A 27783-nucleotide genomic window follows, 5' to 3' on the forward strand; every position below is an offset into this window, starting at 1 on the left:
GCTGGTATTATAACACGAGCTAACTCACTTAAGGAGCCAGGGAACACTTGTGAGGGAATTACCGTAGTTTTCAATGTACTTCCCACCCCTCACAGTGCAAAGACCCACTTACTTGAGGAGTTGTCTTCGATCGTCTGGGTCCGAGTCGTCTCGCTTCAGTGCTTGAATGCTCTTTGTGGTATACAGTTTCTGTCACAAGCACCAAAGCCGCCAAACAGCTAAACAGCTAAACAGCTAAACAGCTAAACAGCTAAACAGCTAAACAGCTAAACAGCTAAACCCAGCCCTTCTGTCTTCAGGGCTTACGCCGCAAGGGCGTTGTGGGTGTGAATTTGTGCTCAGCTGGTTGTGACGAGTGGAGGGCGTGAACAGGGGCCGATTCTGGTTAAAGCGGTAGGCGTCCTTTACACCTTATTCACCGTTGCTTAACCAATGCAGCAGAAATGCAGCAGAAAGCACGTATTGCTGTTCTTTCACACTGGCAAGTTTGCGTTTCTTCTCTCGTGCTGGTCAGATACGCTTGAAGTGTTTGCAAGTCGCCGCCACAGCTAAACAGCTACACCCAGCCCTTCTGTCCTCAGGGCTTACTGCAGTTTTGAGGACTCCACGCTCTACCTTCTATTTTTTCTGCTCCTCATTTCATTGTGAAGAAACACCTGCGGGGTTGCAGTTTCCGTCGGATACCAAAATCTTTGGTGCTGCCTCAAAACCTGGTTAGTTGTGGTCGTTGGGGATGAGTAGGGGGAATTTTGATTTAATTTTGGACTGTGTGAGAAGAGTTTGGTGCTTGCTGCAGACAGGAGGGTAGTCCTGCGGGGAAAAGGTGCAGGGATTCTGGGTACTACCCAACACCTAACATATGCCGTCTTGCCGGCAAAAGTCCCAGCAGGCCATGGAGCACAACACCCAAACATGTTAGAGTAAGGTTTGCGGCATCTCTCAATCAACATACTAAGGAGGGTGAAATGGGGGCCTGCGGTCCTCGAATTACAAGAAGCCCTTTCCATGAACCAAACATATTTGCCTCCCATAACCTTTAGCATGTCATGTAGCTCATGGTAACACGTGGAGTTTCCTCGATTGCCCATTTCCTACGCCTGCCAATGCTGGTTTTGTTGTACATGAGGGGCAGAGAGGCGCAGAGAGAGGCAGGTTAGTGGCATTGTGCGCAACTGAAATGGAATCCATCTGCAAGACGCAACCGGTAGGTGTGCTGGGTTAAATGATGTCTTGTCTTTTAAGGCCTAATCCTAATTTCCCCCGACCTACCAACTCACCTATAAGATCACTCATCACCTTACACTACACACACAAGCCTCCATCCCCTTCAGACAGCTGCCACAGGATTAGCTTTTAGCACAAAGGTTCTAACAGAACCACAACAAAGCTCTGCTATTTAGCCCAATCACACTCCCCCCACACCAGCACCAAACCAGATCCAAAGCACTGTAGTCTATCAGATCTTGGGCCCTTCCCCAAGGGTAACATACTCCCAAGTGTCTCTGCCAAACCCATAGAAAGCAAACTGGCACACTTGAACTGAGTACTTTCAACTTGCTCAAATCAGCACCCTTCTGCCTCTCCCAGTGACCCATTAATGACCCTAGCACCTTTTCTTAAAGAGCCACGTGCAGGGTGGCCACCAATAGAGGCAGAAGGGTGCTATGCTGAACCTATTACATCACAGTAGGAGGCAGAAGGAGAAAAAATACTCCAATGGTTAGCCAAATTAAAGAGCATTTAGTTCCAGAACAAACAACATAGCTACCTAAAGGTATAAAGGTTATTCCTGCCAGCATCAGAGGAGGAGGGGAGTTAGAAGCAGACAGACAAAAATACATCCATGGCACTCTATAGTCTATTCCACAAAGCATTCTCAGGCATTCGCATTGTTTAATTACTAGAGTGTACATCGTGCCTTTTCTTTTAAGCAAAGCCTGCGATTGGCTTCCTAAGGATTTTCCCCCAGAAATAGCCACCATTTCAAAGAAGGGCTCAAGGAGAAGAGAATAGCCGACTCAAATAGTCCATTAAATTTCACTCATAGAATCCAGCTCAGGAAACAGAATGCCTCACTGTGCCAAGAAGCATTCAAACGAGAGCCCCCGCCACTTGGACATGAAGTTGTGGAATGGCAAAGCGCAGCAGGCCAGGTGCCAATCACACGGATCTGTGGGAAGGACGTGTAAACGTTTCTCCAACACACCTAGTGTAAACCATATGAAACCGCATGAGTGTCTGGCTATTCCGGCACATTCTTTTTTTAGGTCTGAGCTCCTTGTGGGAGGACCAAGTATCTTGTTTTCTTGTAATCTTTCTGCGATTTCATTCAAAAGTAAAGCAGCAATGAAACAGAACAATGCATAAGTGAACACTGCCATAATTCCACTATGAATAGGGCGTTCATTCTATAAACATGTTGAGCATTATGCTCCCCAAAGACCACAGTGTTCACCACAGAGAGGTACTTTAATCCCAACTAAGCACCGCCGACTCTGATCAAGGGTAGAATATTGCCTTTCAAGGGATTTTACCTCGAGAAGGGCCCTCTGTCCGAGCCGCAGATGATTGCCACCTCAATCAGTTACATCAAGATTGAAAAATATCTGCCGAGTTCGGAAAAGGTGGGTTTCTGCTCTATAGAGGTGTAAGAATTCTGCAGTGTTCATGTAGTTTATTTATTTATTTGCATTTTTAAAGCGCTCACACAGCCCGGGGGCATCGAGGCACTGTTAAAAGGAATATATGTCTTAGTTGCGTATTTATAACGCGCTTAATACCCAGTGGTTTCTAAACGCGGACCCGGGGATCGAACCTGTGTTGTTTGGCATGGTCTTATTTCCAAGGCGAGCTCATTGCGGCTGAGCTATCCTCCCCCCTTTAGAACGTATGTTATATTTTGATGTGGTGTTCAATTTCATTTTGAAATCAGTGTACTGTCCCAATTCTGTACCGAGTTTCCTGAAGCCACTTGTGGCCGGCAGGCAACTCCGTGTATATATATAAAACGTGACCAAAACAAGCAAAACACACTTTTCCTACATCATTATATAGAAAGGCAAGATGCAGAGCATAGTTTGAAAGCATGACCCAAAAAGAGGTTGGGTGGTGGAGGCGCTCCAATAGTAGGGAGACACTCAATGTGCGGATGGCCCCTCACCTGCCAGTGTAGAATGATGCTCCATATAAGCCCCATGGTGAGCTTCTGGTTCCCGTCCACGATATCGGTCCCGCCAATGTTAACTAACTCCACCTGAAGAAAAATAGAAGAGTTATTAGAATATGAAACTTGGAGTGCTTCAAAATTAAGACTTGCAGGTGGAGAGAGGGGTCATTATTGTGGCGGGATAAAAGTCCACCCCTTAGTTATTGTCAGAGGCAAAGCAGAGACCTAGAAATTGGGAAAGGGTCATGATCCCAAGCGATAATTACCCATCCTGAGGTTAATAAGGCTATTGAGTTGTGCAACTAAAAATGAAAGTATTTTTTATTTTAATTATGAAAACAAACTAGCACCCAAAAGTAGCTTGTAATGTTAATTTAATCAACATGGAAGTCGCAACCATAACTTTACACATTTTGTGTTTCATTGTGGTTTGTTCATTTGGGCATTAAACAGCTCATGCTCTATACTCGATCGATATTCACCTAAAGAGAGCTGTTTATCTGTCACTTGTCAGGTTGCTACTCAAGTCAGAATGTTTGGAACGCGGTCAATAGCAGAGATTATTGACTGCTTTCCAAGCATTCTGACTGTCTGAGATCAGGTCTACAATGGAGTCCGTGGGCCAATTGTAATTAGCAGCCAGGCGGGTGCAGCAGCCAACCAGGTTGCGCAGAACGCCGGTTGAAGCCTGCGTTTTGAGCATGTGCAGCGCTACTTGCACCCACAAGCCATCTTCCCGCGGCCTCCCTGGCGTTCCATCCACTTATCCCCGGCTTCCACTTATGCAACCATTTTCTGGTGCTGCAGAGCCCCATCTCACATGCCCCTGGCATACAACAGAAATGGAAGAGGGGGCTTTGCACCAACCCTCACCTTCCATTTCCATGGTGGCCATGTTGTTTGCAACTGGTTTCAAACAAATGCATTGCTGTCAGCGTCTGGGCACTGAGGCAGGTCAGAAGTAGGACACAGACTATTATTACAAATAAAGGGGGGTCTGGGAATCTCTCTACCAGCACGAACACAGCCCAATGACCTGTTCTTGGGTGAATAACCCCTGGGAGAGACTCTACCAAGTCTTTGGCTCACTGTCCTTTTCACAGAGAAGAAATTTCCCCGCATATCAGCCTTTGTCCTGCCCAGGGGCAGTCCAGCGTCGAAATGCTAGGCAATTCTCCTCTGAACAAGAGTACCATCAGTAACCCCATACACGTGTTTCAGCCTTGTTGAAACACGTGTATGGGGTTACTGATGGTACTCTTGTTCAGAGGAGAATTGCTTAGAATTTCGGCGCTGGACTGCCCCTGGGCAGGACAAAGGCTGATATGCGGGGAAATTTCTTCTCTGTGAAAGGGACAGTGAGCTAAAGACTTGGTAGAGTCTCTCCCAGGGGTTATTCACCCAAGAACAGGTCATTGGGCTGTGTTCGTGCTGGTAGAGAGATTCCCAGACCCCTCTTTTTTTGCATAAATTAACTTTGGGTTTCACCCTAAGTTAACAGGGCGATCCAGACGTGTCACCCCTTGCTCACTGGTCTTAGAGAGGCAACAGTTTCACCTCACTGATGATGCCCAACAAGGCTGAAACACGTGTATGGGGTTACTGATGGTACTCTTGTTCAGAGGAGAATTGCCTAGCATTTCGGCGCTGGACTGCCCCTGGGCAGGACAAAGGCTGATATGCGGGGAAATTTCTTCTCTGTGAAAGGGACAGTGAGCTAAAGACTTGGTAGAGTCTCTCCCAGGGGTTATTCACCCAAGAACAGGTCCATTGGGCTGTGTTCGTGCTGGTAGAGAGATTCCCAGACCCCCCTTTTTTTTTACAGACTATTATTAGACATCTATTAATGTTTATTTATTAAAGAAAGGTTATCCTATGGGGTATTCCCTACCGAACAAACTAACTATGGTGCTCGGCAGTCGTCTGTGCAAAACTAACCCTAACTAACACTATCTTAACAAATAAGGACAGGAGAATGGCCCCTTCTCTTGGATTCTTGCCCCTCACAAAGTACTATTCCATAACTGATGTTCAAGTAGTTCTTTGTGACGTCTAATCAGTTCATGCAGTTCTTTCAACACTTCATTACACGTTTGGTTTTTCTCAACATGTGGTTTCCTTGATTCTATATAGATATATTTTCTCTCGTCGGTGTTTGTTATTTGTTGGTTACTTTCTTCTATAGTTCCATTTCCAAAAGTTATTCTTCCATTTTCTCAGTGGAGGGTGATCGAACCTTTGAGATTCTCTGTTGAGATTTCTCTTATTTGATTCACAATATTTAGTCTCTGTATGGCATATATCCTTTAAGGCATACCTTTCTTAATCCTTACTCTCAGGACGTTCTCTCACAAGTACCTTCGCTTGGATAAGGATGCTTTTCTTGCTTTGACTCGAGTATGATTATCCTCCAATTATTGAACCCTTTGGATTATACTCTCAGTGTCTTTAGTGAGACAAGTAATTCCCTATTTCTTCACTTGTTCTCACTATTGTATTGTCATTACCACGACTGTGACGAGTATGTACTCTGGGAACAATCTTCTTTTACTTCTCTTATTCTCCAGGCTAATTCCTGGTTGTCTTGCCCTGGATGAATATGAATATCCTTAAAATAATTCTCATACACTTCTCTCGCTGGTATATTCTCATAATATTAACTGGGCCGAGTATGAATGTTCATATGATTTTTCGTCTCCTCCCCGGGACTCCAGTTTGCCCAGTTACCGGATTCTCTCAGGGATAAAGTCAATGGGTTTTTGTTTAGTTCAGCTTGCTCGTCAGAATGATTTTCCTCTTCAAAGCTCGCTTCCTTCCCATTTCCTTCAGGATTGCTTTTCGGTATACCAGGTACCAGTTTGTTTGCAAGATCTCAGCGCGAATACTAGGACCTCCGGTCCATCGCCGGCTTTCCTTGCCCACACCACCGCTTGCTGCTCTTCTCTCCCTCAAGTTGGCAGGACACCACACGTTCACCTTGACTCCAGCTCGCCAGCCGGTTTGAATTCCCAGAGTCCTCCCCTTGCATATGTGATGTAGCCCTGGGCCTTCCCCGGCATACTTTTGTCTCTCTTGCGCTCTCTCTCTCGAGACCTCTCGAAGCCCTGTCTTATCATTCATCATCTTCATCTCAGTCAAATACAATTCTTCCTTTAAAGGGATGGTCCTAGTTTCACAATAATGCATATTAGTTCCTTCTTCATACAAGTCCTTGTGGGATATGGTTGAATAGCTAAGGTAAGAAGATTCTTTAGGTAGTTCCTCATAGGAACAGGGGTCTTTGTCCCCCCAAGTGAAGTCTCTCCCAGTGAGGTCCTGCTTGCCTCTACCCCTACGCAGGGTATTGCAGAGCAGGCACACCTCCCTAACCTCACAGGGTAGAGGGGATCCACCTTGGGAACAAGGGACGAATTCGATTTGTCAGAGGACATAAACAAGCAAAATAATCAACTGCTCCCCAGCCTGTACCCGGTTGAAACAGCCCTTGGACCCTCATTATTAACTAGGTTCTGAGGCAGTTACCACTCGATACAGCCTTATGAGCCCAGGATTACTGCAAAGTTTTAACGCTCCGAATGTTAATTTGGCATTTTCATTTGACAATATGCAGATTAACAACTGGTAGGCCAAGAGGAGAGACACCTGACTCAGTAGTATGAGATCAGAAGGTCTTTAATAATACACTATGAGCTAGTAGGAGTTGGCTTAGAGTCTACCTATCCTATGAACATACATTCTACTAAACTATGAAAAAAGTGAGGGCGAGAATAATCAAAAAGAGGTTTATGTTTAAAAAAGTCCCACTTGCCTTTTATCAGGGCTCTTATTCTTAATAATTTTCTCTACATGTGGTACCCTATTATAGATATCAAAAGAGACTTCAACAATGGTCAATAGAAGTCTCAAAACGTATCCATATTAGACACGCAGCAGACACTGAATACAGTGTGGATAGATTACCATCATAATTAAATTATTTATGGTCATCTACAACAGCAACATCCAAAAAGAGGCATCTTCAATCAACTATTTTAAGAAGATCTGTTTTAGTAATCTAGCTAGATGTATAGAAATTAAAATCAAAGGAGAAAAACAAGAATTGGAATACTAATTTAGATAACAAAAACCCACGATACGGACGATCTAAAACTAGATTTGTCATACCAACTAATTGAATAGCCTTAAAAAAGACAACACTGGTAAAAAGACGTCTTGGCTACATAAAGAACAAATGTATCTGTGAATACAAAGAACAAGTTACTTAAGAACTGGTAACGTTCTTTCGACTGGATGCTCCTCCAACGTATGGAGGACACAATCCATTCAAAATATGCTTTTTCATGCATTCATGGTATTCTTTTTTTGCCACACAAGTTGAACAAAGTGTTCATTTCTACTACAGTTGTTTTTAGGGCAAAAGCCAGTTTCCTTGACCCATGCAGCAGTGACCCAACCTAATTAATCTGCACTTTCCAGCGCAGAGAACACTTACACTTACAAATGTCCAAGCTATCTCGCTGTTTCTTTAATAGGTCATAAACCAAGGGCTGCCCCAATTTAATAACCAAACCTCCAAATATTGGCAAATCCAAAAGCAGAAACCTATTCTTAATAATCCTTTTTAGGATTAATAATCCAGTTCCTTGGGAAAAAAAGGCTCCTTTAGGTTGTACTCGCAGTCTGGCACTCTCCCGAGCATCTCTGCTTCTCCTTGGTTCCTTATCTCCTTTGCCAGGATTCTTACAAAGGTTAGTCAGAGACACCCACCCCTCACCCCAGTACTTTGTGCTTATTCTGTGCGTCTTTGTACAGAGTTTCTACAGAGCCTTATCAGATCAGGGCACTGGTCTCTCCAGCTCGTCAGAAGACAGGTTTCTGTCTTTCACATTTTGGGATGCCCTTGCTGAGACCTTCCTCTACTAGCCTCCTGTCCCCTTGCTTCTGTTTCCAACATAACACCTTAGGTTTCGGGTCGGTAACTCGATCTTGTGTTAGACCACTAGTTTTAATTAATCTTTTCGCTTAATACCGGAAACCAGTCTCTACGTGCGGGACCGCGATTCGAACTTGCATTATCTTACTTCCAAGACAAACGCATTGCCCCTGAACTACCCTCACACATGGAACCCATCTCCGTTCAACACAGTATCTCTCCCCTGGCTCTCTCCGACAAATAGGAGATCAAAAGACGTATTTCCCACCACCCTCTTCTCTAGCTTCTTGTCAGACAGGCAATATTTTAGTTGCCCTCCTGCCACAGGTCAATCTCTTATTCCTCTGCTACGGGATCATCAGTGAAGGTTTTGGGTTTCCTCTAGGTGAGGGACATGTGTGTCTTCTGCTCTAATGCCATGCTTTCTCACAGGTTCCCTGCTCAAAGAGATGTTTCCGCTTCAAGATGTATAGTCTTTCCCAGCAGTTCTCAGGATTCCACTAACCTTCACTCAACCTAGCAATTTCTCCTTCAGCTGTGATTCTTTGTGTCAAAGACGCAAAAGTAGACCGGTCTGTTTCCAAGACATTATACTCATCTGGACTTTCTTTGCACCTTTTATAATGCACTGAGGAATTCGGTCCATCCTCCTTGCAGTCCTATTTCATAAGAACACAGGGCTCTGACTGTTTATTCCCCATTTCCTGGATACGCCCCCTTACTGAACTGGGAATTGGGTTTGTTCCGCGTTTGGACAACTATAGATGGATTCTTAAGTGTTAGCAAAGAGCAAAAGGCTGATATGAGGGTCGTCGCCATCTTGGAATTCTCTGGTGCGTGGAACGCTAGCCTGCATGGCTCAGCTTCCTGCCAGTTTGCGAAACTTGCCCGGGAAGGGGACCTTCAGAAGTGGGCCCATCTCACTTCCTAATCTGGTTCATCAATGAGTAGCCTTCATCTAGTAACTGCGAATATCCTGCAGACACCACATTTTTGAGATTCCATCCTTTTCATCGTATATGCCTTGTAAGGAGTATGGGACTACCAAGGCATAAACTAAGCAGTGTTGCATCGCAATTTGCTATGCAATTCTGTAGGTTTGCTAACTGAATTGACATGTGTAGCCAAAGCTAGCTATTTAAAAGTTACCTTGTCCAATGAAAGCACAACTCGACCTGCATTCAGTTCTTGCCATTAGGGCTCGCTCTAGTCTTTTCTGTTTGCTCCAACTTCAAAGGGGCTAATGGAGAGAGGCTGCAGAAGTAATCCTCTCCTCCACTCTTTAGTGTCAAATGCCAGCGTTGGCGTGCTAGACAAGATTTTCTATTCTTTTTCAAATAATTGCAAACTGTGAGGGGCATCAGGGGCCAAGCGGGTAAGGTTAGTCCTAGAACAAGGATTCATAGTGCTGGGAGTACACAAGAATGTGGGTGGTGACCTTGGGTGCAAAGGTAAATAGCTGCCAGTTTTCCTTAATGTTTTCTCTCAGAGATCCACTGAGTTCAGTGTTCAAAATGGAGGATTGGGCTTGAACCCAGGCCAAGATGGTGGATCTTCGCAGCAGGGTTCCAATTTAGAATGTTAAGGGAAGATAGAAACCGGACTACTTATTCAAAAGGAAAGTGATGAAAGGCAGTTTAGAATGGGCAGTCAAGACTATTAGCTCCCTTAAGACCCATCCCTTTTAACATTTCAAGCCTGAAGAGTCTGGCAAGCTGGGATGTGAACTTCAATCAACAAATCTCTGGTGGGAGCGCAGCATTTTGACAAGCATTGCGAAGTTTGAAGCATAGCAAAATCTAGAACTTTGCCTAAGGCAGAGTAAATTGTGCAGCAAGTAGTGAGGAACTGTTTATGAAAAAGCACAGCATATCAAATAATTTTATCTTTGAACCAGAAACTGCTCTCAATTGGGTAGAAAAGCAAGTGGTTTAAACGCGACGTTTTGAAAACTGTTATTTCAACTGTCCTGCGCAGTGTAGGACTCGCATGAGGCAGCGTGCGCTTTTGGGTGAAGGCAGAGACATTCACGTGATATGAAATACTCTGCAGCTGAGAAGGAGTAAAGACTAATTTTGGGAAGGCAGCTGTACATTTGGAAGAAATTCGAAAAGTCATTAGTTTACCGTTTGCACTTGCGTTAGTAATTTGCGGGTGTGAACGAGTATACAAACGTTGGCCATACTACGCAGCATTTCAGTAAGGCGGTGGGTGTATGAGAAAAGCAAGACCTCATGTGGACACAATTGTTTTGGGTACAGAGAAAGATTTAGACGTACCCGAAACGTAGTGTCGAGGAAGATCACTTGTAAATATAAACAGCAACAGGACTTTTGGCATTACACTGTCATTTCAAGTTAAGACGTACGCGCATGCGTTCAGCTATGGGCGACGGCCCATTCAGCATCTTGGGAAATGTAGTCTGAAGAAGTGCATTTAGGTATTTAGGCTCAGTGTTGTGAATTGAGATATTATGGTGAAGAGAACGAACTATTTTTTAACACATTATTTCACCAAAAGTGGATATGAGAACAGGAAAAGGTTTCTGAAGCAGCCAAGAGCAATTTAAAATACAGAATTAAAAATCTGTATTTGGCAATTGAGAGCTGGAAGGCTTTGGTAAAGAAACAAACTGTCAAGAAGAAATAAGTTGAAGAAGTTTATTAAAAAGAAGTTCTGGAAAGTAAAAAAAAACTGCAAAGCAGCAAAGGCATAAAGGTTTACCATTCCTCCAGGCTAGTGGTGGAGGAGTCACAGATAAATAGAGTTTTTAATTAAGTGAGAAAGTTAAGAAGTTATTTAAGTGTTATGGTGTATTAATCCCCTTCACTCCTATGCAGGGCACAAGTAAGAAGCAAGAAGAGCTCCTGTGTTTGTTTTATCCCATTTCCCCTTTCCCCCTCTAACTGAACTGGTCTCCACTGCAATACTGAAGTGGGGCACAGAGCAGCTGGTGAGGGACTGTGAGGTCCAGATACTTTGATTTTTTAAAGACAGTCTTTCAATTCCATTACTAAAAATCTAAGTTGTTACCTAATGCATAATTACTGCATTGCTACTGTACAACACTGCCTTGTCTCCATGCTTTCCTTGTTGATGCGCTGACCATGCCAAACATTTTCAACCTACCCCCTTGGGAACGACTTGAATGCAGCCTAGCCTCATCGAAACATCTCATATGCAGTCTAGCCTCATGATAACGTCTCGCACTCAACCTAGCCCCATGGGGACTTCTTGCATTCAACCTAGACTCATGGGGACGCCTCGCATGCAACCTAGCCCCATGGGAATGTCTTGCATGCAGCCTAGCCCCATGGGAACGTATGGACAATGTGCAAAACCATTTAGCTCAACAGCAGTGTGTGTAGCACTAAAACACGTTTTTGACACTAACCCGCTATAGAGATGGAAATGAAGACAATTTTACAGTAACCATAAGATAGGCAGGGCCCATATATTGTTCAGCACACTTGTGCAGTCCCCAACTTGTGCCCAGCTCTCGGTTAGCCACCCCGACTACTGGCCCTTCCACTTTGAGCTCAAATAGCAAAAAGGAGTGGTATTGTAGGCGCTGCTAAATTAGATTAATTCATGTTTATTTAATGTATTTTTAAACAGGAGGAACAATGCTCTTGATCACAAAAGAACATGCAATAGATAGGAAATCAGATTTGATGGGAAGCAGTGAGCTTCTTACAATGAAGTGAGTTTGAGGGACATTATGACCAGGCTGTGAATGGGAGTAATTGGAACAGTCAACATGGACAATACATAAGTGTACATTCATAGATTAAGGACAACCAACATTGGACATAAAGTGCAGGTAGGTGGTACAGCCAGCTGTGCTTGAGATGTGGCCATACTGCGTGAAATGCTAGAGTGAAGGCAGAGAAAGTGAGGGACAGAGGCAGGTTAGAGGTGAGGGAACAATGTTAACTAGCAGGCAGTTGGGAGGTAGGTTAAGAGGGTAACTCGGAGGCTAGGCAGAGGAAGCTATGAGAGTTTTTGGCATGGAAGAAGAGCACCTCTGTGTTGGTAGAGTTTAACATCAGGGAGAGCAAAGCCATCCATTATTTAATGGTAGAGAAAGAGTTTGACATTTTTCTAGAGAATTCAGAGTAGAGTTCAGGAAAAGAGAAGATTTGGGTGTCGTCGAAAGAGTTGGTACGGGAACCCAAAGGAGGAGAGAAGTGTTCCAAGAGCAGAGGTGTAGAGTGTAAAGAAGAGCAGCCCCAAGACAGAGTCTTGTGGAACACCAACAGTTAGAGGAGTGAGTAGAGAGGTGTTACCCCAGGAGAAAGAATTGGCAAGGCAGGATTCAATCCAGGCTTGGGCTCAATCGTGAATCCCAAGACAAAAGAGTATTTAGGAGATCAGAGTGATCAACAGTGTCAAAGGTAGCAGAAAGGTCAAGGAGAATTAGGATAGACGATAGGTTGGAGTGCTTAGCAGAGGCGATGAAGTTGGACTGATTGATCAAAGCAGTTTCTGTGGAGTGACAAGAGCAGAACCCTGCTTGTAGGGGGTTTCGAAGGTTGTGGATGTCTAAGAAATTGGTAAGACGGTTGAACACAACCCTTTTGAGCCCTTTAGAGCAGTGCAGGAGGAGAGACGCAGGGCGAAAGTTAGCTGGTAGGTTCGGATCAGCCCCTTGCTTTTTTAGGAGAGGGATGACCGTGGCCGTTTTGAAAACAGAGGGAAAGCAAGCAGAGTCGAAGAACAACTTGAGGAGTTCAGTGAGGTGAGAGGCCACTAAAAGGGCAATATGCTTGACTAGCTGAGGAGCAAGAGGGTCTGATGGGGCAAAAGAGGGGTTTAGCCTTCATCAGTGGAGATAGCACTTTGCCGGTATTAGTGTGACTAAAGTGGGCGATGCAGGCAGATAATGATTGTAGAGTAGGCAGAGTGTAAAACGGAGGAGGAAGGAGTGTGTGGACTGTCATGGGAGAGTCTCTAATTTTGGGAATTTTTGCAGCAAAGTATTCAGGTAGGTCATTAGTTGTCGGAGTGGAGATGATAGTCAAAGATGTAGGAAGAGTGAGTTTAGGGTTCCCTGCAGCCGACGAGGATGACGATTGGAGTGAGATTCAATGAGGGTTAGGTAGAATTCCCTTTTCACTATCAAGAGTTCACTTGAGGGAGTTCAGGGAAGAGAGATAGCATTGCATGCAAGTTGGTGCGCATCCATTTCTGCAGCAGCCGGCGCATGTCTGTGGGGAGAGCGTATGAATGGAGTGACCCATGGTTATGGATGCTGAGATTTACGGGTGAAAGTAAGCAGTGGGAAGTGAGAGGAGAAATTAACAGTTACTCACCGTAGTGACTAACGTAATCTTAGTCCATAGTCCCCTTTCCTCCATACTGTATGGGCTTCCCTCGCGAGATACGGGAGACAGAACGTTTTTCATCAGAAGAAATCTCCTTCCCCTTTAAATTTAGAGGCACACGGGGGCGCAGCCCTGGGAGCATGCGCTCGCCTCACTCCGCCCACCGGCGCCACTCCTCAGACCCTATTGGCACGTTGACAATGATAGGCATTGCCCAATGACACCAGCATTATTAGGGGGAAGATGGTGGGACGTATGGAGGAAATGGAACTATGGACTAAGAGTATGTTAGTCACTACGGTGATTAATTTAATTACTCTTACGTCCCGTCCCCTTTCCTCCATACTTTTTGGGTGATTACAAGTCAATGTAGCCCCAGGGTGGAGAGGTGCCCCTCCTTAAGAAAACAGGTTTTTTAGAACCGCCTGCCGCCTCTGACCTAGAGGCGGCGTCCAAACAGAAAGCCAAAGGGGTGGCTCAGGAAGCCGCCCTGCTAATGACCTGCCACGGCACATGCCATTGGAACGCGATGGGCGTGGCCTTGGCTATGACTGCATGGGCATGTAACTTAGCTGCCACTGGTTTGTGCTGCCCCTCATAGGCCTCCTTGATGGCTGCAATCATCCCCTTGCTATGGAGGCGCTGGATGCCTGATAGCCGGGCCTTGACCCACCGAAAGTGACAAACAAGGCGTCCGACTTGCATAAGTCCTTGGTTCTGTCCAGGTAGTATTTCAGCGCGCGTCTGACCTCCAGACGGTGCAAGACCCTCTGAGGCTCATCCTTGGGGTCGGCGAAGAAAAAGGGTAGAGTATTTTCTAATTGACTCTGCGAGCTGAGGTGAGGCCCACGAGCAGAGCTGTCTTTATGGTTACCAGCCTGATGTCCGCAACATTAGGTCCCACACCGTGTGTGGCCTCTTTATAGTCGTGTAAAGCCTGTCGAGGCCGGCCAGATGTCGGTTGGCCATTTGCTCTTATATTGGCTCCTAGTAGCCTTGCTTCTAGCGCCATGGAAGATCTCTAGGTTAGCCTGAGATAGGCTTAAGTGTTTCAGCGTGACCTGCTCAGGAGCCACGCTGCGAGGGCTAGATTGTGAGGAGCAGGGCTGAGTACCCGCCCCCTGCTGGGCCAGGAGAGGAGCTGGGCCCAGCGATAGGTGAATGGGTGGTCTGTCTGAAAGGCTGAGGAGCTCAGAGAACCACGGTCTGGCCGACCACCATGGAGCTATCAAAATGATGCTGAGGTGCTGAGATTCCTTTATCTTGCAGATCACCTGTGGACTAGAGATGTGGGTGGGAAGGCATATGCTGTCATGTCATTCCATTGGATCTGGAATGCGTCGCCCAGGAAGCCGGAGCACTGCCCCTGCCAGGGGGTGAACTGTTGGCATTTCCTGTTGTCCTGGGAGGCAAAAAGATCCACCTGGGGACGGCCCCACCTGAGGAAGATCTCCTTCAGTACCAGGTCGTTCAATTGCCACTCGTAATTGTCCGCCCCCAGTCTGCTGAGCTTGTCCGCTTCCAGGTTGGATTCCAGGTTGGATTCCCTGGGAGGTGGACAGCCAGGAGGTAAATGTCATTGTCCAGAGCCCATTCCCACATGCCGACTGCTTGGTTGCACAGCCGAGCTGATCTGATGCCCCCCTGCTTGTAGACATAATACATGCTGGTGGAGTGGTCCGTCTGGATAGGAACTGTCTTGCCCTTGATAAGAGGGAGAGAGGCCTTGAGAGCCAACCATATGGCCTTCCAGTCCGTAGTAAATGTGACCTGAGGGGCTGGCTGCTGAAAGGGCTTGCCCTGCCTCAGGTTGAAGTCTGCGGACCACCCGTGGAGGTCCGAGAGGAGAAATGGTGGAATGTTGATTGGCTCCTCTTGGGAGCCCTTCTCCCGATTCCTTGAGGCTGCGAAGTGCAGCTGTAATCTCTGCATCCTGAGTCTTGTGTGGGTCACGGCCTAAAAGGACCGCTGCCATAAGCCCCAGTAGGTGTTGATACCACCAGGCTGAGGTCACGGGCCTGGAGAGAAAGTGAGCTGTGGCTCTCATGATGGCCACAATCTTGTCCTCCGAGGGCAAGACTCTCACAGAGCTTGTGTCCCAGATGAGACCCAAGAAGGTCAGGCTCTGCGTGGGCTGCAGCTGAGACTACTTGAGCTCGATCGTGAACCCTGGGTCGTGGAGTGTGTTTATCAGTGCGGAGGCAGTATGCTGAACCGCTTCTGGAGAGGTGGCCCGGACAAGCCAGTCATCCAGGTATGGGTAGACGTTGTGGCCCTGGGCATTAAGGAGGACTGCCACTGCATTAATCAACCTGGTAAATACCCTGGGAGCCGCGTTGAGCCCAACGGGTAGCACCTTATATTGGAAATGGAAGCCCATGATCCTGATGCGCAATAAGGAACACAGTGGCTGCCAAATCGGGACGTTAGGTAAGGGTCCTTCAGATCCAGGGAGCACATCCAGTCTCCCATGTCCAGTGTTTCCGCAATAAGAGCTGGCGTAACAATCTTGAATTTTTGCAGAGGGAGGGAGAGATTGAGGGTGGAAAGGTCCAACACAACTCTCAGGCCAGCCTGGTTCTTCTATATGACGAAAATCCTGGAATAAAAGCCCAATCCTCGCTGGGGGGTTGGGACTTCTTTCACAGCCTGGCTCTTGACGAGCGACCGGATCTCTGCCAGCAGAGTTGCTGTCCCAATCCGTGGGAGAAGAGGGGAGGAAGGAGGAGAGGAAGGTACCGGTAGGCGGTACCCGTGGAGATTAGAGAGAGGATCCAGGGGTCCGAAAAATTCTGCCACCAAAATTGCACGTGAAAGGCAAGCCTGCCCCCCCACTGGAGACACGTGGACTTGAAGGGGCGTGTCCTGCCTTTTTTCCCTCTGAGGCGGTTGCGGAGGAGGGGCATTGGAAAACCCCTTGCATCCCCTCCCCCCTTTTGTTGTTTCCTCCGACTTGGAGAATGGTGCAGTTGTCTGGACCTCTGTTCTTGGAAGCCTCGGAACCTGCCAAACGCCCGCCCCTTGTCAGAGCGTGGCTGCGTCTGGGTGTAGACCTTGGCCGTGGCCTTTGTAAGAATAAAGACTTTGCGGTTTGCGAGCTGTTCTCTTTTTTATCTAATTCCTCATCCGTGGTGGACTGGAAGAGGTCACTGCCCTCGAAGGGAAGGTCCACTATGCGTTCCTGGACATCAGGATTAAACTTAGTAGCCCGGAGCCAAGCCGTCCTTCTCATCCGTGGTCATGCAGATGGCCCAGGCAGAGGTATCGATGTGGGCCACAGTGGACTCCATAATGTCCTGCGCTACCAGCGTGGATTCTTCTAGTCCCACCTTGAAGCGTGCGTGGATCTGTGCCGGAAGTTCTGGGAGGAGGTCTGCCATTTCCCACCAGAGCCCTTGGTTAGCGGCTACCAACATGGCATCTGCGTTGGCCTGCCGCAGGTGCAAGGAGGCATTGGTGCACAGCTTCTTCCCATACGCCTCCAAGATCTTCTACTCCTTGCCTAGCAGCGTCGAGGACGACGACGACTGAGGCTTGGAAGAGAGTGACGCTGTAGCTATCACAGAAGAGTGCAGCTGAGGATGCGCTGAAAGCAAGAGTGTGTCCCCCTCCACCTGCATGTACTTGGCGTTGAGGCGCTGATTGCCAGGCTGGGCCGAGTGCGGCTTGAGCCACCCCTTCTTGGCCAGGGCATCTACGTCTTTCTGCATCGGGATCCCCGTTTTGGTAGGGGGTCTTGGGGTGAGGACTTCTGCTAAGACCCCCCCTTACCCCCATCGAGCTGCTCTACCTCAGGCTGAGGAAGGGCCAAATACTCTGCCAAACCTGCAAGGCGTTCGTGGAAGGCCCTGGCTGAAGATAGCGTGTCAGGGGTCGTCCTCCTCCTCGTCCATGTCAGCCAGGCTCGAGGGGTCCGGAGCTGGTGGAGGAGTGCTGGGCGCCATGGGCTGCGGAGTGGAGACCGGAGCCGGTGGCTGCTGCGGAGGCTGGTGTGGAACCGCCTGTACTATTGGAGGCAGGGAAGCCTGAATTCGAGGAGCCAGCTGGGGCAGCTACGTGCGCGCTGGGGCCTGTGGCACCGGAGCCATCTGAGGAATGACTATGGGTGCCGGTGGGGTGACCTGAGGGAGCATGTCCCCGGTGGCATCCCGGAGGATGGCCCCCATCTGGGGAGTCCGAATCAGCCCTAGGAACCTTTCGAAGAACCCGTTTTCGGAGGCTGATGAGGTGGCAGGTGATATTGACGGAGTGGCCAAGGGCAGCTGGGGCCGGGGCACACACTGCCTGGGGGGCAGGGGAAACCTGTCCTGCGCTGCTGATGGATAAACTGTAGGCTACGCACCTGGCTGACACCAATCCCACCTTGTGACTTCTTTCTCCACCCGCTCCGCGAGAGGTGGTATTGGATGAGCAGCCATTATGTCGAGCTGCGTGCCAAAGTCGTGGTTCCTGGCTCGCTGGAATCATCCCCGACCAAGACGCTTGGTGTTGGAACAAAAGGCCTATCCCACACCTCAGGCCGTGACCTGGAAGGCATATTGCCCTCGGCAGAGCTGTCGGTAGTGCTGCATGAAGGCGCTCCCTCTGACATGATGCCGGTACTAGGACGTTGCCCCTCGTGAGCAACCCCGGTAAAATAACCTTCTGGTCCCTCAGCACTGTCACCTGGAGGGTCCACTGACCCCTCGGCGTGCCGGTCGGTAGCTGACTTAGCCTCGGTACTCGTGCCGATATGAGAACCTGAGCGGTTCCTCCCCCGCGGGCGAGTCCCTGGAAAGGAGTCTCCCTTGCGGGGTGCGCTGGAAAAGAGTGGCCCTACCTTGGGCCTGGATCGATGATTGACAAAGTCCTTCAGGTCCTCTGGAGGCGATCTCTGGAAGAGCTCCCTCCACCTGGCTAGTCTGTTCTTCAGAGACCTTGAGGAAAGCATGCATGCGCTACAAGCTTGCTAGCCGTGGCCTGGGCCAGCGCAACGTAGGCAGAGGGCGTGGGGGTCCGAAGATGGAAAGAGCCCGTCGCAGGAGGAACACCTGCTAAACCCTGCATAAGTCGACATGCGACGGGGAGGAGCGTGACGCCCGAGGACCGGTCACCTATAATGATAAAAAGACAAAAAGACAGAAGAGAAGAAGTATCCGCGCGTGGAATTACATGGCCGAAGCCAAACCCAGGAGCGCCGATGAATTCGGCCCGTTCCTGTTGACGCAGAAAAGGGGACTGGGGAGTGACGTCGGTGGGCAGAGTCAGGCTAACGCATGCTCCCAGGGCTGCGCCCCCACGCGCCTCTAAATTTAAAGGGGAAGAAGATTTTTTCTGGTGAAAAAGGTTTTGTCTCCCGTCCCAAACGAGGGACACTCATACAGTATGGAGGAAAGGGGACGGGACGTAAGAGTATGAGTTATATAGTAGGGATTGGAAGCTGGAGAGGGCAGTGCTGGAGGAAGAGGCATCAGGTGTGAAGGAGGAGAGTGAGAACTGTAGGTTGGAGGAACGGAGGATGGTTTGAATTTCCTTTTAGTATTATGTGAAACAAGTGGTAAGGAAAGGTCAGATGGTGGAAAGGAGTTGGCGTTGGAAATAACTGAGTGATCAGATATGGATGGTCTGACAGTAGCATTAGTGGCTTAGAGAGAGGTGGAGATGAATAGGAGATCCTGAGTTACCCACTGTATGGTTAGGTAGGTAATGGATAGAGTGGCGAGCGTGGTCACTAAGAAAAGACGGAAATTCAGGTTTCTGAGAAATGGTTGGAGAGGGAAGGTTAAAGTCACCTAAGAGAATGAGGATGTTTAGTGGCTAGAGAATCAAGAAGTTGCCCATGTGTTTATTAATTGCTATTGCTCTTGTTGCTTTTTATTTTAACTGTACAAGGAGGAAGAGCCGGTGTATTTCAGCTGGGATGGAGTTCTTTTAAAATGGGACTGGGAGAGCATGTCTCCCTACTGCTCTGCTTTCAATGGGCGAGTGCCACCACTCCTCAGCGTATATGATGCAAACACCCAAACAATGACAATAGCGCCTGTCAGAAAGGTCATTTTCAAGCACTTAATTGCTTCAGTGTCACCTAAAAATAAGACGCTTCTCTTTTAGTCACACAGAGTGTGCCCTCTATACTCTTATTACAGGTGGTCAGCCCGAGCACTCCACAAAATCAGAGGCATGGCCATTTTCCTGCGTTTGCCTGGCGTTGCAGGTCCTGCTGTCCTCTTCACAGTCCCCCGTCCCTAGACATATAGCGGCAGCAAGCATGCGGTTCTGACCGTAGGCATATGCCATGGTATGTTTAACATTCTGAGCCTGCTAGTTGACCTGGATGCGTTTCAGCAAATCCTGTGCGGCCAAGAGGAAGAGAAAGAACTCAGCCAGGAAGGGCAAAAGCCTGGTCCCCGCCTTCACTCATACAATTTTGGTGCCACATGCCACACGTCCTGCTCACCTGTTGAACAAAAGCCAGCACGTGGGCAGGACCCCAGCCGCTGTCCATGCTGTTTTTGTAACGCAACAATTGTGCCACAACAGTATGAGGGATTTAGGTTGGGTAGAACAGTGCACAGGCATTGCCAGATCTAATGCCAACACCTTCACTTCATTCATGAGACTGCCAACACCACTCATGCCATAGAGGCAGCCTTACACATGAGTTACATTGAATAACAAGCCGTCCAGGTCTTGAGTCTGACTTCAGCCAGTGAGGATGCGCACACAGATTGTCATTGACATTGCATTTGTGTGTTCTCTTGGCAACATTACTAATTTGTATTTTCAGATTATTTTCATTACAATGGCCACGCAATTGAGACAACACATGACAATGTTGGAAAATAATCCCTGAGGCTCAACCCTGGCAAACAATTAAGCACTGCTCATACAGGCACATGTGTATATTGGTTTCCCTGGAATGCTAACAATACCTTCCCGGCACAGACAAGGTAAAGGCTAGCACAACCCTTCTGCTTCCCCAAAAGTGCCAAGGATATATAATCAGAAGCAGGTTTAAGAAGGGTGAATACTTCTAGATCAATACTCAAACTTCCGAGAAGTTGGGCTCTATTGCATATATACTATATTCATGGAAGATCGTGTGAAACTGCAAAAATAAAATGCTCAAGTACCTTGATACATTGAAAGATGCATGTCAATTTCTGCATCAGTATCTCCTAACAACAAAATCAATCTAGTGACAAGCAACATCAGGAGATTGCATCTGAATTGTTGAGGTCAGTCAATGATTCACAGTAAGCAGCATCTCCAAAACTGACAGTGGCACTGCATTTTGTACAAAGCCTATTGGCTGAACAGCTGCTGGTAACAGGGGAATTCTGAACACATCCCCCCCACCAGTTTCATCCACCATCCACTCTGGTCCTGCTCTTAGTTTTCACAGCAGCACCAAGATTGGGTGCGATCGCCGACACCAATCTCCATAATCACAGTCTACATTCGCTCACAGCCTAGGTGTCCCTACCAAAACTCATCAGCGCAAATACTGCCAAACCTCCCACTGTAAGCCTTACACAGTCTTGCTGCTATAAGATGCAGGCTGAGCAGATGTGAGGACATGGTTTAGCTCCCAGTCGCAGGGTAAAGTGAGCAAGACTGTCCGTCAATTCCTACTCAACCTGCACAAAGCGCAAGCCACAAGAAAGCCAAAACTAGGGACCAGATCGAAGTTAACAATTTAATAGTTGTAGCTGCATGTGAGTTGCAAGTCATCACCTGGGCTGGATCAAAATCTTGGCAGGTGATTTCAACCAGCAACTAGAAACTTAAACTGTACTAGAAGGATTCAGAGAAGACTACCATTTGGCCTGGGGGGACCCCTGACCTCCAAGCAGCCAACACCAAAATGGCATTCTAATATATGAGAACATTTGTTTTAAAAGGGCTTTTAGGGATTCTTAGGATAGCTTCTTTCAAGTAAAACTAGGAAAAGGATTGTAGCGACAAATGTGCATTCTGTGCAAACAGCAGGTAAGATGCTATTAACATTTTTCCAATTTGCCCCTCTAATTTGATCAATAGGAAAAGATGGCTGAACACGTGCCTGATTAGGTATAGATTTAGAACCCTAAATGGGGCACATAGCCTCTACAGCACCCCCAGAGACCCAGTTGTGTCTTTCACAGTTGCAGACTCCCTGAGGTTTGTTACGTTCAGCAGGCCTGAGCCTCAAACTCATTGGAAGAATTTGGCAAGATGGTCCTCTGCATTCGAGCTGCTCAAACATGAACAACTGCTATAAACATTAACCACCACAGTCTGCTGCTCCAACTAAGCGGTCAAATGGCTTTGCTCCTTCCTCAACAGGATATCTTGCATACAGTGGGACAATGTTATATCAGACCCAGAAGAAATTCATCTCTGGTGTCCCTCAGAGGGCATCTCTCTCTCCTGCCTTGTTTAATGTTTACAGCAAACCCCTCTGACATGTGCAATTTACCCACTATGCGCACTACATCCAGCTACTTGTGGAACTGAGTGGTGACTACACAGAAGATCTGGATACTCACACTCATCTATGAATCCATTGGTCACTGGATATCATCCAACTGAATGCATTTGAATGGATCAAAGACCGAGTTAATTATCTTGGGTTCAAAACAGGCAAAGTCCAAAGTAGATCCTAAATACTCTCACTCTCTCATAGACAACCACAGGGTAGCACTCACAGAAAAGGTAAAAATACTAGGCACTTACTTTGAAAACTTGTTGAGCTCAGAGATCCACACCGGAAACAAAACAAGTTTGCAATACTAACTCAGATTACTAAGACAAATCAAACCGGATGTCTCTAACAAAAACTGTGAAGCATTGGTAAGGGAAAACATTCTCCCTACAATCGGTTATTGTAATGCTCTGCTGTGCGGATCCAGCAAAGGCAGTATCCAAAAACGTCAAACTTTACAAAATTAAGATGCAAGAATTATTAAAAACATCCCCAAGAGAGAACACGTATCTAATCACAGGAAGTACCACCACTGGCTCCCCGTAGCAGCCAGAGTCCAATTCAAATCCAACACACTGCTCCACAAGTGCATTTATGGTAGAGCCCCATCCTACTTGAGAGAATGTTTGGTGCTATATGAGCCAAAAAGCACCTTACGCTCCAATGGCTCTCTTCACTTGGCATGCGCGCGAATAAATCATACAATCGGGAACAGTCAGTCAGGCTTTTACTGCCCAAGCAGCACTCCCACGGAATTCACTTCCACTAGACCTGTCAAAGGAAAAGAAACCTTGCCTCCTTCAAGAGACGATTGAAAACACACTTATTTCAGTGATCTCTCAGCTTCCTCTTCCTGCCCTCCCCTGTGCCGTCTCATCTCGCTGGTCTGTGTATGTGTTGCACCCTGATGCCTGCGGGCTTTGGCGCATTATAAATAAACAAAAAATGGTTGCTTTATTTATAAAAACACACACACCAGTTATGGCCAACAGTGCACACACTCCACCTTTTTGTTATTTTCTGAAGCAAGAGTCAGATTGTAGGAGTGCAGCCAGTGGATGAAGACTGCCATGTTGGCTGCTTTTTGTGAATTTCCACATTTCCAGACACTAGCTGCTCCTGCTGCGCAATGTGAGCATGTGGCTACATATACAGACAGCCTTGTTGGTTAGATGGGTGAATGTCTAGCACAGTTGTCACATATTTTATGTAGATGAAGTATTTGTAAAGCGCAGCCAAGCCCTGTGGCAACTGGGCGCTAATCTTACAAGTTACATAAAAATACAGTGGACATTAGAAATTACAAGTTTCATGTGCACATATAGACAACCAAACATCTTGTGTGGACATGGAATTGTAAATCCCAGGGGTCCATGAGGGGCATTGAGTCAGAGTTTTGCAAGGTAAGTATAAATTAATCAATATACATGAATGGGCAATCAATACAGTGTGAAGTATGTGAAAAGATTACAAAGCAACATAAAGCACACACTTGCAGACACAACCAGTGGTGGCCCGTTTTCAAAGTGCTATTCACTTTGCATTACATTTGTTGTCACCAGTACACATGTAGACTATTTTGAGCACTGGCCTGTGCCGGTCATCGTGCCGAAACATAGGGTTAAATAGGGCCTTGCTTGTAATATTCAGTGCACAAGAAAACAAGCCCTTTTTGTGTTCATGTTAATATACTTGAAAATATAAAATTCACTAAATGCTAATGTTTATTTGCATTAACCGGCAATACTCCATTAAAGATGTCCTTAAAAATCAGAAAATGTGATCTATGGCTGCGGCCTAGAACAAGGCTTGCTTATTTTTATTACATTACCAAAAAAGAGGGCAATCAGGAGCTAGTGGATGTTTATGCTTGCAAAACCACAACTAATCCAAAGCAGTAAATGGGATCATTTCAGAGAAACCCATTGCAGAGTGCAGGGGGGAGCAAAATGTTGCATTTGAGGAGACGATTGGAGAAGGACGTAGGATTCTTAAAAAAGGAGAAAGCCAGGATAGGCTGCTAGATGTCACATGGTAAAGACAATGCCTCATTTACACCTATATACAACAAAACAATCTGCAGGGGGCAGTTACATAGCAGAACTTGAACACTTGGTGAGCCAGTACATGTCAGTCAGGGGCAGTTCTCCATTAGAAATAGATGAGGCAGCCAATTTTCCAGACAGCATTCTTCCTGTGTTCTTATTTAGGAATTATGACGAGGTACCATATATAGTGCACTTCGCTCCTTTCCTCCGTTTATACCCCACCCTGCGCTCCCTTTCATATGAACTATTTCCCACAGCCCAAATACACTTTTTAAAAACACCCACATTTCTGGTGTTTTTGTGAACATTATTTTTACAATGGGACTGTCCATGTTTCCATGCCAAGTGTAAGAAAAAACAGCACTCTGCCAGCAACTGGGATTCCAGATAGAAAGTCAATGCAAGTACAATATGTCCGAGATTTGAATGTACACTTACGTTGTTATGATGTAAAACTTGCAGGACCCTGTTGACATTATTTAAGGCGTGTACCCTCGTGGAACCACGTTCTCTTGGCTGCAAACAAAAGTAAAAGATTTCTTTACAAAAGCCATTTATTTTCTGAATGATTACACCGTCGACTAAGCATTCGCGTAGGAAAGGAATGTGTTGGGCTGGAACAGTCGCAGGAAATGTCAAGGATGCAACATCGGGCAGGGCTATCCCTCCCCGCTGAGAAAAGGAAATCAGATCAAAGGGCTAGTTTTACCAAAAATATGCATGTGGGTTGTATAAAGAAATAGACAATCTAAAATGCAGAACATGAAACCAAAACACAACTAAATTGCTGCATCATTAAACTTGACAGAACAAAACTGAACATTAAGCAATGATCTATCCTTTCATTTAGAACACAGAACAAGACAATAACTCTTATTAGGTGAATCCTTCAACCCCAAATACTGAAGTCTTCATCAATTTTTTGGTCTTTCATAGGGTTCTTAAATCCACATATGTTGCATGAATATGCCTACTGGTCCATCCAGAGATAACTAGCTAAAACCTTCACTGTCCTGAAAGGTATTGGTATAGAACAAGTAATGCCTGTGAAACTGGCTATATCCAATCCCCTGGTAGGACTGCTTATTGCGATGGGTCAGAGGAAGGAGACAGGCATTTTCACCTTGTGTTTTAATAAACACCTGTTCAAATGGAAGTAATGAGTCTGTCTTTCCATAAACTACGGGCTTCCCTACCTAACCAAACTAACTAGGGTGCTCGTCCATCGCCTAAGTCCAAAATAAAGTCTGTCTACCCTCCAAAAGCTAAGCTGATCTGACCCTACCACTAATGCCTATGGTACAGAAGAATGACTCCCTTCTCCTGTGGATTGCTATCTCAACAATTTACTCCAATAATGTATTCTTAAATAGTTCTTGGTAAGGTCTCATCAGTTCGTACAGTTGCTTCAATGGGACTCTCCCCTTTTCTTGTTTCCCTCGTGGCTCGACTCCTTAGGAAGTTAGGGATTTTATATTTTCCTTCTCTTGGTTTCTGACAGACCTTATAAAGGATTTTGTTTTTCAATTACCAACCTTTCTCTTGTTCAGTGTAAATTGCTTTCTCCTCATTAATATGGGTTAGCTCGTTTGTAGTCTTCACTCTACTGGGACAAGTAAGGACTCACCCAATACAGATCAGTATTCTTTTTACTTCTTTGTGTCTCACTGGGACAATTAAGGGCTTTTCAATGATCTATTTAACTATTTCCCTCCCCTATCATTGTGAGGGTTACGAGTAGGCTATTGGTTATATTCGTTTCTCTCAGTGAAACGAGTGAGCAGGCCAAGCGTTATATTCACTTTGTTCACTAGAACAATGTGCCTACTCATACTCCTCACAGTGAGTGAAATGAATAGAACTATTGGCCTACTCATACTCGTTGCATTCGCTTTGTTCACTGCAATGATTATGCCAGTAACAAGGTTCACTATTCTCCTTTACTTGACTATTACTGATAAGAGTAACAATGTCCCAATAATGATTCTCCTTTTGGCTATCACTGTGTCGATATGAACAACCACTTTGTTACTTTCAGCTCCCCGCTTGGTTCTCCAGCTCTCCCAGTTACCTTCTTCTGTTGGGTATGGCATCTCCAGGTTTGCCGTTTGCATGGGGTCTTCTCCCGTACTTGTCAGGCTGGCTACTTCGCTTCTCTTCAGGCGGCCCTCTCCACAGGACAACAGATTAAGTAAGTGGTCTCAGCGTTGATAATGGACTTCTTAGTCCACCGGACTTAGGTCACACCACCACCTTTCTCTCGTTCACTCCGGTAAGCTTCTATTAAGCTTTTGGCTTCCCTTTCATCTCGTTTTGTCAAGGGTACTTTGCTCTGTCTCAGGCGAGCTTCGTCCTCCCATCGGAAGCTGCATGTCTCTCTCTTGTTCAGCTGGGCCTCCAGCTGGTTCGAGTCTCCCAGGCTTCACGCTCTTACTCGTCTCCTCTCCTTACTTTTATGAGACTGCTGTGGAACTTACCCGGCCGAGCGTCCAAGTCCTCCTTCTTTGCAATGACTATCCTGTATGGATCCCAGCCTCTTCTTCCTCTGAGTGCTACACAAGTACATTGCTTTGGCTTGATTCAAGCATTCAACATGACAAGACCAAATGTGAGTGGGTTTGAATTGGGTGGGTTAGAGAGTTCCTCTTCTCTTTTTAGGGCATGTAACTGTCAGGTCCCTGGGAAAATAGAACTCTGGTTTCTGGTTTAGTTACTAATATGTTTTCATGTTTTCTTTCTCATTTGGCTGCGCAGTACTTTATTTATTCATTTTGAGCTTCATTATTTATTTACTATTTGTTATTAGTGAAGTTGCTTGTAGGAGTTGGTTAGGCCTTAACCTATGTTCTCAGAATGCTGGTAATAGCCTAAGCCAAAAATGGAGGGAAGGAGCAGGAATGGTGATTGGGTGAAGGCATGAAAGGGGTCTCTCGTGCTATGGAAACAAGGCAATGACCATGCACGAAAAGATGCGCCAGACACGAGGTTTCAAATTCCCAATGCTAGGGTTTATTGCAAGCAAAAGATAGTATCATTTGGCCAATTCTGATCTCACGCCCCTCGACAAGAGTTTCCTAGACCTCGAGGGACGCAAGAGAGCGAATTACGTACATCAGTTACATATATACAAAATGCATATCATACAACCAGCAAAGTCATGTTCAACACCCTTCTCTACTAAGTTCCTTTGAACTCGGGATGACGATGGACATATCCAACGAGTATGACGATTATAATGCTTTCGATGTCTATTCTAGTAACAATGTGCAATTAGAAAGTGCGGAGGCATCTTTTAGAACACAGTGGTTCTGTTCTTGGAAGCAAGCTGTACACGGGGGAAGAGCCACATTCCAAGCTTTGCTATCTATGAGGTACTATGTGTGTCCTGGGAGCCGACACGTTCTAAAGGGTTTTGCAAAGGGCGGCCGTAAGAAAAGCATAATTCAAGCCTTTAACTGTATTATTCTAACATATTCTACCATCGTACGAGACTGGCTGGCAGCTGTGAAGTGATTAAATGCCCTGCAGCTTCCTCCCAAGGCTACAGAGAGGGGGCGTGGGCATTCCCTCTCTGGGCTACTCATGAGGAGTTTCAGCAAACTCTTCAGTCCCGCGACCTTGTCCTTTCATATTCAGACAACAATGTTAACAGTTGAGCAGAGTAAGCAGAATCCGCAAGAAATGCAAGCTGCAAAGCAGTTTTTAGACAGACAGCAATGAGCAATGGTTAACAAGCAAAATGGCGATTCTTGCTACATTTTAAAATGGCCGCTCGTCGGTCAAGCATAGCGGATTATATTTCTATAATTCGGTGCATAAGTCGGTTGGCCCACGGCCATCAAGTTACGTCTATCATTCAAATG

General features: G+C 46.4%; 1 protein-coding gene across 5 annotated transcripts in view; it reads right to left on the reverse strand.

Moving 5' to 3' along the window:
• The window catches only part of UTRN (utrophin), a 2010688-nt gene that overhangs the window by 1647310 nt on the left and 335595 nt on the right, over positions 1 to 27783 (reverse strand). For all 5 annotated transcript variants that reach the window (XM_069606729.1, XM_069606726.1, XM_069606725.1 and 2 more), the window contains 2 exons: positions 24359 to 24436; positions 3161 to 3253 (listed from right to left, as the gene is read on the reverse strand). In XM_069606729.1, coding sequence (XP_069462830.1) covers positions 3161 to 3253; positions 24359 to 24436 — 171 coding nt within the window. The remainder of the gene's footprint in view (positions 1 to 3160; positions 3254 to 24358; positions 24437 to 27783) is intronic.

Source organism: Ambystoma mexicanum, chromosome 4p (genome assembly GCF_040938575.1).
Source record: "Ambystoma mexicanum isolate Mex_15411 chromosome 4p, UKY_AmexF1_1, whole genome shotgun sequence".
In the NCBI taxonomy this organism is placed as follows: domain Eukaryota; kingdom Metazoa; phylum Chordata; class Amphibia; order Caudata; family Ambystomatidae; genus Ambystoma; species Ambystoma mexicanum.